The sequence below is a fragment of the Dipodomys ordii genome, unplaced genomic scaffold (assembly GCF_000151885.1).
Source record: "Dipodomys ordii isolate 6190 unplaced genomic scaffold, Dord_2.0 Scaffold24, whole genome shotgun sequence".
Taxonomy (NCBI): domain Eukaryota; kingdom Metazoa; phylum Chordata; class Mammalia; order Rodentia; family Heteromyidae; genus Dipodomys; species Dipodomys ordii.
The window spans coordinates 6,526,682-6,538,529 of record NW_012267240.1 but is presented as its reverse complement, the minus strand read 5'-3'; the positions used below and the strand labels follow the sequence as shown (position 1 = coordinate 6,538,529).

The following is an 11,848-nucleotide window of genomic DNA, read 5'->3' as shown; positions in this document are numbered from 1 at the left end:
TCTGGGCCTGGGCGCTGTCCCTCAGCTCTTCAGCTCAAGGCTAGCGCTCTACCACTTGAGCCACAGCGCCACTTGCGGATTTTTTCTTTTTGCTTATGTTGTGCTGAGGAATCGAACCCAGGGCCTCATGCATGCAAGGCAAGCACTCTACCACTGAGCTACTTTCCCAGCCCCATGAGCATAGATTTTTTGAAAATTTGCAGTAATAACATTTTGTAGGATTAAAGAACAGAGTAACTAATACCCTTGTGTGGAAAGTAAAGCTTGAATATTTGGAATGCTAGAGTGTGTGTGTGTATGTGTGTGTGTATGTGTGTATGTATGTATGTATGTATGTATGTACAGGTGTACGTGTACTGGGGCTTGATCTCAGGTTCTGAGTGCTGTCTTTGAGCTGTTTTTGCTCAAGGCTATTGTTCTACCAGTTGAGCCACAGCTTCCCTTCTGGCTTTTGAGTGGTTAATTTGGAGATAAGAGTCTCATGGACTTCCATGATCCTCAGATTTCAGATCTCATGAAACCTCCATCCTCAGACCTCAGTCTCCTGAGTAACTAGGATTACACGTGTGAGTCACTGGTATTCAACTTCTATTTATTATGATAGGAAAAACCATGGGGTAAGCAAATTTGTTAGACTACCAAGTAGTTTTAATCGTTAATGTGTCAGTAGTCCTTTTTTAATTTTGAGGAATCTTTCCCTCTTTTTATTTTTTCATGACATAAACACTTGAAGAGTTAGGTTTTATACACTAATAGAATGTCTCACTTATTGGGTTTGTTTTCTAATAATTGTCTTAAGTAAATATGCTTTTGATAAAAATACAATGCAGGTGCCATTATGTATTATCAGGGTGTCTCACTATTGGTGTTGCTACGTTTGATCATTTTGTTAATTGTAGAACTTTCATTATAAAGGTCTGTTTTTCTTTTCATAACTAGTGAGCATTCTGTGGAGGAAATATGTTAAGACTCCCAATAACTTCATAAAAAGTTATGTGTTTTCACTGTCTTTTCCCACTTAGTACTGTAAGGTTACTTTTTTAAATTTCACTGAAGTTGTTTCTTATATAATTAGAAGTGTTAAGTGACATTTCTGTTTGGCACAGTAAAAAGTAAGGGGCAGAAATGACGTTGGAACAGTGTGAGGCAGATGAGGGCAGTGGTAAAGCACGCCTCAGTGGCTCTTAGTGATTATGTTTATGTTTGGAGTGGGTGCTGTACAATCATAATAGATATTATACGGTCTTGTGTTTCTTATAGCTATTATTAAAAATTATGCTTCTAAAATTATAAACAAGATTATGTGTTTAGCCTCTTTAAGGAATCTTGGTTAGAGTTAACAAACATGTTTTATCTTGTAGGTTTAAATGTAACACCACGTATTTACATCTCTTCATTCTAAGGTAAGTTTTATACTTCCATCTTTTTTGAAACAGTGTTACTGTATATTAAACTTGTTACCCAGTATTTTGTGTAGAAATAAATTGTAGTTATCCAAATTGTGTCAGTAATTAATTTATTTACCACCTGAGCTTAGTCACAGAGAAGAAAATTACACCCAGGAGAGTGATGGTTTCTGCAGTTACACTATATGTATATTATTAGCTATTATGGTATACTATAATAGCTTAATACTTGGATACTGAGAAAAATTGTAGGTTGCTATGGAACCTGGATTTCAGCATCTTGATAAATCTCAGTTTGCCAAAGTATTAGCGTGTTTGAGCAGTGGGTTGAGTATATTAGCTCCCTAGGGCTCCTGTACCAAGTACAGGTTGTGTATCCCTTATCTGAAATGTTTGGGATGGGGTATTGTTTACATTTCATGTATTTTTCAAATTTTGGAATATTTGCATGTCCATAATGAGATATCTTAATGATAGGATCCAAGTTCAGATGTGAGATTCTTCTGTTGTTCTTGTTGTTTTGTTTTTTGGTGTCAGTACTAGGGTTTGAACTCAAGACATATGTGCTGTCTTGTCCCTTAGATTTTTTTGCTTAAGGCTGGCCCTCTACCCCTTGAGACATACCTCTGCTTGTGGCTTTTTGGTGGTTAATTAGAGATAAGAGTCTTACAGACTTTCCAGTCTGGGCTGGCTTCAAACCATGATCCTCAGGTCTCAACCTCCTGAGTAGCTTGGATTACAGGTGCTTGGCTTATTTGTGTCTTATGTATACCAGATACCCATAGCTGGAAGGGAGTTTTGCATAGTATTTTATTGAATCTTTGTTTTAACTGTGATCTATCACTTCAGGGCAGGTGTAGAATTTTCTCCTTGTACTATTATTATGTTGGTCTTCAAAAAGTTGAGATTTTTGAACTGGGTGTGATGGATCAGATCTGTAACCCTAGCTACTTGGAAGGCTGAGATTGGGGGGAGCTCAGTTTGAGGCTACCCCTAGGCAGAAGAGGTTTAGAAATTCTTTCCCAACAGAAGAAGCTGAGTGTGGTGGTATGTACTGACATTCTAGCTACAGTGGGAAGCATAAAACAGGAGAATCAATGTTAGTAGGGAGCTTAGGCAAAAAGCATGACCCTATCTTACAATAAAAAGGAATAGAGTCATGGCTCAGCTGTAGAGCACTTCTCTAACAAGTGTCAGACCCAGAGTGCCATTAAGAAGAAAAAAAAATCATATTTGGGTATTTTGGATTACGGATGCTTTACCTAATCTAAAAACAAATACAAAGGGGTTGGGAAGGTGGCTCAGTGATAGAGCGCTTGCCTTGCATGCATGAGGCCCTGGGTTTGATTCCTCACTACCCCATAAGCAAAAAGAAAAAAGCTAGAAGTGGCGCTGTGGCTCAAGTGGTAGAGTGCTAGCCTTGAGCTGAAGAGCTGAGGGACAGAGCCCAGGCTCAGAGTTCAGGCCCCATGACCAGACCCAAAAAATAAAAAAAATAAAAACAAATACAAAGTAAAATATGAATGCAAGGTAAAATATTAATGCAGGACTATTGAGCTTCAGCTTTAACTTCAAAAAGTGTTTGGGTAATGCATGTAGTGAACCTAGCTCAGTGCCTGATTTATATTGGTTACTGTTAGTGAACCTGTCAGAGAAGGTGGAGAAAATTTGAAGTAGTGTATGAAAGTTAGGAAAGTTCTCAAATTTTTGATAGTGTTGTGTTAAGTTGCTTAGCATTTTCACGGTCTAGTCATTAGTTTTGGTGAGTCATTACATAACTGAAAAATTAGATAATTGTAGAGTCAGAGAATGTTAATGTATGATAGTACATGTGATATTTGACATGTTTACTTCCTGGGGTTTGAGATTTGAAAGAAATATTCTATAAATGACCTGTGTTATGTAATGTTTGTGAGTAATGTCAAATTTAGATTACATTAAGTTTTTTCTTTGTTCTCTTCCATTTAAATAAAATAGCTATGTTAATGCAGCAAGCCATAAAGCCATAATGTGGTATACTGTCCTTTTTGAGAGGTGAATATTATTAAATAAAAATGGCTGACAGAGGTGGGAAGATTGTTCCAGGACAAGTGTATATTGAAGTGGAATATGATTATGAATATGAAGCGAAGGACAGAAAGATTGTGATAAAACAAGGGGAGCGATACATCTTGGTGAAAAAGACCAATGATGACTGGTGGCAAGTCAAACCAGATGAGAATTCCAAAGCATTCTATGTGCCAGCCCAGTATGTTAAGGAAGTTACCCGAAAAGCTCTGATGCCACCTGTGAAACACACCATTGGTCTTCCAAATAATTCTATGAAAATGATGCAGAGCCTACATCTTCAGCGATCCACAGAAAATGTGAACAAATTGCCTGAGCTTTCTAGTTTTGGGAAACCATCATCATCTATTCAAGGAACAGGTCTTATTCGTGATGCCAATCAGAATTTTGGACCCAGTTATAATCCGAGTCAGACATTCAACCTCAGCCTGGACCTGACCCACAATAATGGAAAATTTAACAATGACTCACATTCTCCTAAAGTTTCCAGCCAGAGTAGGACACGCTTATTTGGACACTTTCCCGGTCCCGAGTTCTTGGACATAGAGAAAACTAGCTTCTCCCAGGAACAGTCTTGTGATTCAGCTGGAGAAGGCTCAGAAAGAATACATCAAGATTCTGAATCTGGAGATGAGCTTAGCAGCAGCTCAACTGAACAAATAAGGGTAAGATTAAAAGTAGAATGATGAAACATGCATACCACCTTGATGAAAAATGTGTATTTTAATTGTTAGTAAGGGTTATGACTTGTTTAGTTTTATATTTCCAGAATGCATGAACTCTGTTCTGATTTAAATAGCTGGAAAATACGTAAAATAACTTTTGAAGTTTACAAAGGGTCTTTTAGTGTTTTTTCCTAGTAGTTCTACCTTTGCAGGACCAGCACTAATTTGTGAGAACATTACTTCTTCTCTCTTTTGATGGTATGTGAGGTAGAAAGGGTTGACAATTTACCCAGTCTTCTAATAGAGAAGTTTTACTCTTTTCTAGCTCTTAATTATTTTGACTTATTTTCAATAAATCTTCAGGTAATGATGGATATATAAGTTATTACTGGAATTATTAACTGCTATCTTATGCTCACTGAAATTTGTTCTTTGACTTTTAATACCAAAACAGTACAGAGGTAGTAAATCATTCCTTCCATTCATATACTTGTGTGTAGTAAGTGATTAAGGTAGATATACCCTTGACTTCAGCAAATACTGGCCTGAAAAAACTTTTATTTGGCCTGCTTTGTTTTCCCCCTTCATCTAACTTTATTTTGAGATTATATCTACACAGTTTATTTCTCAAAGTAAAAATCATTAAAAAAGAAATAAAATTAAAATAAGTATATTTGGAAAAGCCTTAATTTTTTTTATTCTCTTTTTCTTTTTTTTTCTTTTTTTGCAAAGCTTTATTCTCTTTTTTATTTTTATTTTTATTTATTTTTTTTTATTGTAAAGATACTATACAGAGGGTTACAGTTACATGAGTGAGGTAATGAGTACACTTCCTCTTGAACATTGTTAGCCCCTCCATTGTTTTCCCCCTACCATCCCCTCCCTCCCTCCCTTCCCCGAAGTTCTTTTTTTTTTTTTTGATTGTGATTAAGTGATTACATAGTTTCTAAGTCACAAGTTCATTCTAACTTTCCTGGAGCAAATTGTCTATCACAGTCTGTAATATATAACAGTGTTCACATGTTATACACCATACATGTGATCAGCAGCGTGGGGATATTTAGTAGTGGTTCAACCAGATGAGCAGGAGTTCTTTGTTTCTTAAGTCCTGTTAGTTTTGTCGTATCACCTAACATTTTGGATTTATCATCCACTTATCAGGGAGACCATGTACCATTTGTCTCTTCCTTCTTGGCTTACCTCCTCAACATGATTCCTTCTAGCTCCATCCATTTCCCTGCAATTGCCATTATTTTGTCATTTCTAATTGGAAAAGCCTTAATTTTTAAGTAAACTTAAAGATTAATTTTTTTGTTTGAAAGTCAACTTGGTAATGCAAGTAAGCTTATTGGAAGGTTGGGTGGTGAAGTTGTCTGGCATGGTGGTCTTGGAAGTTCTGTTCTTTTTGTAGGTTGTAACTTTCCTTGTTAGCTTTTTGAACAGAAATAGGGAAAAGTGCAGAAAAGTTCTCTAGAAAAATTTGTGGTGTTTGAGAGTAACTCATTAGGTAGCACTGTTTATCACTAGTTCCTAGTAGGCTTTTCCTCAGTGTTTGCCTGATGCTTTCACTGGGAATATGTGATATAGAATATGACACAACTCCTTATAGAATGAATGAGCATTGAGAAAGATGTATTTTCTATTTTGTCTAGCCATCACCACGATTTCACACTTCAAAGTATATTTTATATTTGTGTTCACAGGCAATCTTGCTTTTTTCTTTTTTTGTTTTGTCAGTTGTGGGGTTTGAACTCGGGGCGAGAGCGTGGTGCTCACATTTGCTCAAGGCTAGCGCTCTATCATTTTTAGCCACAGGTGGGTGGCTAATTGGAGATAAAAGAGTTTCCTGCTCAGGCTGGCTTTGAACCGAAATCTTACATTTTAGCTGCCTGAGTAGCTAGGATTATAGGCATGAGTCATCTGTGCCTGGCCAATCCTACTTTTATAGCCAGTGTTTTCATTATGGTCATTTAAAGTTCATTGCTCTTGAAGTTCAGAGTTTCTGACTACTGCTGGACCTTAGTAATATTTGGAAATCTTAATATAGTTCTCTGGCCACTTGTTTGCATAATTCTTCACAAGAGCTGTTTTAAGACTTTTCCTTTTTCTTTACTTTGCTGGTTCACTTACTTTCTCCTGTCCCTTAGCAATAAGACATAATGAGACGAGGATGAGGTCCTCATTGTTGAACCCCATATATTTACACAAATGTAGATTTGGAGTTTGCTTTTATCTTTGGCTGTGAGATGAGTCTTGAAGACAAATGGATGGATCTTGTTTTCTGATCCAATCTGCAGTTCTTTTTCTTTTTTCTTCTTTCTTTCTTTTTTTTTTTTTTGTTGTTGTTGGTCATGGAGCTTGAACTCTGGGCTTGGGTGCTGCTTCAGTTCTTCAGCTCAAGGCTAGCGCTCTGCCACTTGAGCCACAGCGCCACTTCCGGTTTTCTGGTGGTTTATTGGAGGTAATAGTATCACGGACTTTCCTGTCTGGGCTGGCTTTGAACCGCGATCTTCAGGTCTCAGCCTTCTCTTAGTAGTTAGGATTACAGGTGAGAGCCACTGGTGCCTGGCCAGGCTTGCTTTCTTGTTTTAACAATTCTGATATGTAAGTAATGGTATCATATTGTTATTTTGATTCACATTTTTCTAACGGTTGTCAATGTTGAGCGTCTTTTTTTTTTTTTTGGTGTGAGGGATTGAATCCAAAGCCCTGTTGATGCTGAGCATATGCTTTACCATTGAGTTACATTCCCAGCCCCAAACATCTTCATATGTATGGGTATCTGTGAGATTTGCCATTTTGTCAGGTTTGCAAATATTTTCTCCTAGTGTGTGGCTTGTCCTTCCATCCTTTTAGTTAAAGTCTCTTGCAGAGCAAAGTTTTTATTTTATTTTTTGTTTATTTGTTTATTTATTGCCAGTCGTGGGGCTTGAACGCAGGGGCTGGGCACTGTCCCTGAGCTTCTTTTACTCCAGGCTAGCACTCTACCACTTGAGCTACAGTGCCACTCTGGCTTTTTGTGTGTATGTGTTACTGAGGAATTGAACCCAGGCAAGCACTCCACCACTATGCCACATTCCCAGCCCAAGTTTTTTTATTTTGATGAATTTATATTTATCAATTTTTCATTTATAGATTATGCTTTTAAGTTTTAAAAGTCACTGCATAGACATTTTAGGCTTCCTAGAGAAACGGAACCAGTAAGTTCATACATGTGTGTATACATCCATAAAACTATTTTAAGCATTTGGTTCTTGTAATTATAGAGACTTGCAAATTTAGAATCTCTTGAGTGGACTATCAGGCTAATGCACCGGGAAAGTGATACAGAACTTCAAATTTTGAAGACTGATGGTAAAATTTTCTTCTGTTTGGGGAGGGAGTGTGAAGGTCATTCTTATTCAATTCAGATTTTCACCTGATTGGATGAGGGCCTCTGCAGTATGCAAAGTCCACTTTTAAAAATGTTGATCTTTTCCAAAAGCATCTTCATGGTAACATTCAGGATTATATTTATTCAATTATCTGGGTGTTTTGGCCCCTCCAGATTGACAGATAATCCAGATGTGGTGGCAAAAGCCAGTAATCCCAGCACTCCTAAGTAGAGACCTGTGGATTGGTAAGGACAGCTTAGGCTACCTAGCAGGTTTGAAATTAGCCTGGCCCTTAGGGAGACCTTGTCATAAACACAAATGCTCCAACCAAATTGACCCATAAAATTAACCATTACTTAAGCCCAAGATCTTGAGTGTTTCCTTTAGTAATTTTTCACTTTAACAGTTTATAGTTTCAATATTTAAATTTGTGATCTGTTTCTATTTTTAATTTTGTACACAGTTTGAGACTTAAATCACGGTCTTTCTGTTTATGGTTACCATAGTTATCAAAGTACAATTGGTTGGAAAGTCTGTCTTTCCTTTAATAAGTTGTTCTTTACACATTTTTGAAAAATCAAGAGTGAGCATATTTCTGTTTTTAATACTATATACCCTTTCTCTGTCACACAGCTATACAATAACTTGAAATTAGTTAAACTGATTTTTTTTTTTTGGTCGGTCATGGGGCTTGAACTCTGGGCCTGGGCACTGTCCCTCAGCTCTTCAGCTCAAGGCGAGCGCTCTACCACTTGAGCCACAGCGCCACTTCCAGTTCTAGTGGTTTATTGGAGATAGAAGTCTCACGGTCTTTCCTGCCCAGGCTGGCTTTGAACCGCAATCCTCAGATCTCAGCCTCCTGAGTAGCTAGGATTACAGGTGTGAGCCACCAGTGCCTGGCTAAATCGATTTCTTTTATTCCACTTGCTCTTTTTAATAGTTGCAATAGGCAGACTTATGTCTATCAAAGATACTGGTTTCTAATCTCTGAAACCTGTAAATGCTACCTCATTTGGAAAAGGAGACTTTGAAAATGTGAGTAAGGATTTTAAGGTGAGGAAAGATTATTTAGCGTCTTATAAGTAATCATAAATGTCCTCTTTTTTTTTTTTTGTTGGTTGTGGGGCTTGAACTCTGGGCCTGAGTGCTGTCCTTGCACTCTTCAGCTCAAGGTGAACACTCTACCGCTTGAGCCACAGTGCCACTTCTGGTTTTGTCCTTTATGTCCTTCTGGTTTAAATGTCCTTTTTTTTTTATTTAACTCTTTTTTTTTTTTGGTCCGGTTGTGGGGCCTGAACTCTGGGCCTGGGCGCTGTCCCTCAGCTCTTCAGCTCAAGGCTAGCACTCTACCACTTGAGCCACAGCGCCACCGGCTTTTTTTTTCTTTTTGCTTATGTGGTGCTGAGGAATCGAACCCAGGGCCTCATGCATTGCAAAGCAAGCGCTCTACCGCTGAGCCACCTTCCCAGCCCTAAATGTCCTTTTAAGAGAGGCAAAGGAGAGGGCACCACATAAACAGAAGATAAAAAGATGAAGCAGAGAAATATTTGACAATGCTAGCCTTGAAGATAAATGTTTTATAGCTGTAAGTCATAAGACTTGCATACCTGAAGCTGGAAGAGGCAAAGAATATGCTCCTGGAGTATCGTGTGTGTGTGTGTGTGTGTGTGTGTGTGTGTGTTAGTAGTATAAATTAAATAGAATATAACATTTTTTTTCTTGTCTTTAGTTTGAAATGCACACATTTTTCAATTCTTAATACGAGTGTTATAAACGTTCATCATCTATCTGGCTATGTATCTAGTGTGTGCCTGTCCTGGGGCTTGAATTCAGGACCCCAGGTGCTGTCCCTGAGGTTATTGTTTTTATTTTATTTATTTATTTATTTTTTTGGTCTGGTTGTGGGGCCTGAACTCTGGGCCTGGGCGCTGTCCCTCAGCTCTTTAGCTCAAGGCTAGTGCTCTACCACTTGAGCCACAGCGCCACTTCCAGCTTTTTTCTTTTTGCTTATGTGGTGTTGAGGAATTGAACCTGGGCCTCATATATGCAAAGCAAGCGCTCTACCACTGAGCCACCTTCCCAGCCCTTATTTTTTATTTTTTTATTAAGATTAGTTCTACAACTTGAGCCACAGTTCCTTTTGAGTGGTTAATCAGACTTGCCTGTCCTGGCTTCCCTTCAACCCAGTGATCCTTAGATGTCAGCCTCCTGAGTAGCTAGGATTATAGGCGTGAGCCATTGGTGCTGGGCAAACACTCATTCTTTTGTGGGGAAATAAATTTTAGATCAGTTGTCCATTTGTTCCTTTCTAGCCTTATCATATTGATGATAATCATTTCAAATTCCTTGTCTGGTAATCCCAATATCTCATTTATATCTTTGATTCTGTTATATCTGACTTTGCTTATATCTGCTCCTGGACTGTGTTTTCTTACCTTTTGGAATGCCTTGTAAATTTTTTGAAAGCCAGAAGTGTTGAATCAAGCAATAGGAACTGATAAAGGCCTGTAGTGTTTGTTAGGTATTAGCTTAATCTGGCTAGATATTGGACAGTTTAATGTTTACTGTAGTTCTACATACCTGAGGCTTTGAATTCTCAAGTATCCATGCTTTTGTGTCCATTGTTTCTCAACTTTCTCTGAGAGCTACTTATTATGCATCTTGCAGATCTTTTCTTTATGATCCACTATGACTATATTGAAGCCCTGTTTGTGTGGCAATAAAGTCTATATTTGGATGGAGAAGAGGGGGGGTAGTACATTCTGTAATCCTGTGATTAAATCTTAGTCTTGTAGGGTTTAGCTATTACTGTTTTGAGAACTTCTGCAGTGTCTCTTAGCTAGCTTTCCTTCAGGTGAGACCCGAGTCTGAGAAATGCCCTTTTTCTACCTTAGATAAGCTTTCCTTAGGTCTTGTACCCTAGTTGAACAGGTTTTTTTTTTGTTGTTGTTGTTATGTGAACTACTTGGGCTTTTTACACTTGGCTCAGTTTTCTTTACTATGTCAGAGCCATGGGTGTTTCTTTTTTGGCTCTCTACTGAAAGAACTTTAGTGGTGTTTCTGGAAGCAGAAATTAATGGAAGTATAGGGTCTTGCTTAAGACCATGGCTCCCAGATGTTAGTCATTACCATGCTAGTCCCTATTCAGCCTCCAACAACTCATTAAAATGGTTACTGAAGTGTTCCTGTCAGTTTGTAACTTCAGCAGTTTCTGTTCCAGGTGAATAGATCTCTTCAGTCTGGATTGGCCCCTTCCCAGATTTTGGGGTAGTGGTTTCTTCATAAACAGATAGGCTTCAGAAATCCTTGATTTTCAGTTTGTTCAGTTTTTGTCTTAATTTTAGCATAGGAATAATAACTTCTGAATTAAGTTGATTGCAATAGAGACACCTGTGTGTGTGTATGAGCGTGAGAGAGAGAGAATTCTGGCTTGAACTCAGGGCCTTCTGCTCTAGATCAGCTTTGCACATAATTAATGCTCTTCTAGGTCTGGCTTCTTTTTCCTGATTAACTGGAGACAACAGTCTTGAAGATTTGTCTGCTCAGGCTGGCTTCAAATCTGCTTTTGTTTTTTGTGCCAGTCCCAGGGCTTGAACTCAGGGCCTGGGTGCTGTCCCTGAGTTTTTTTGCTTAAGGCTAGCATAGCAGTCCACCACTTGAGCCATCATGCCACTTCTGTTAGTCAGTTGGAGATAAGAGTGTCTTGGATTTTCCTGCATAGGCTGGCTTCAAATTGTAATCCTCAGATCTCAGCCTACTCAGTAGCTAGGATTACAGGTGTGAGTCACCGCAAGTATCTTGTTTAGTTTCCACTCGTTTGGAGATTTTCTGTGTATGTTTTCATTATTCACTTCTAGTTGGATTACATGTGGTTGGAGAACAATGTCTGATTTAATTAAAAAAATGTTATTTGTTTAATGGCCAGGACTTGATCTCTTTGTTAAGTTTTTTTTTTTTTGTTTGCTTGTTTGTTTTTGTCAGTTGTGGGGCATGAACTCTGGGTCTGAGTACTGTCCCTCAGCTCTTCAGCTCACGGCTAGCGCTCTATCACTTGAGCCATAGCACCACTTCCAGCTTTTTCTGCTTATATGTTACTAAGGAATCGAACTCAGGGCCTCATGCATGCAAGGCAAGCATGCTACCACTGAGCCACCTTCCCAGCCTTTGTTCATGTTTTATAGATACTAAAGATGTTTATTATGCTGTTGTTGGGAAGTATGATTAATAATTTCAATAAGATCATCTGGTTGATGGTGTTATTTTATAGCTTTATTCTTTGCTTTTGCTGTGTGTGGTACTAGGTAACTCAGGCCTTGCAGGTGCTTTAAGCCTTGAG

General features: G+C 38.3%; 1 protein-coding gene across 3 annotated transcripts in view; it reads left to right on the top strand.

Moving 5' to 3' along the window:
- Positions 1-1,357: 1,357 nt before the first annotated feature.
- The window catches only part of Arhgap12 (Rho GTPase activating protein 12), an 83,406-nt gene continuing 72,915 nt past the window's right edge, over positions 1,358-11,848 (top strand). For all 3 annotated transcript variants that reach the window (XM_013014694.1, XM_013014693.1, XM_013014692.1), the window contains exons 1-2: positions 1,358-1,403; positions 3,384-4,138. In XM_013014694.1, coding sequence (XP_012870148.1) covers positions 3,461-4,138 — 678 coding nt within the window. In that variant the 5' untranslated portion in view covers positions 1,358-1,403; positions 3,384-3,460. The remainder of the gene's footprint in view (positions 1,404-3,383; positions 4,139-11,848) is intronic.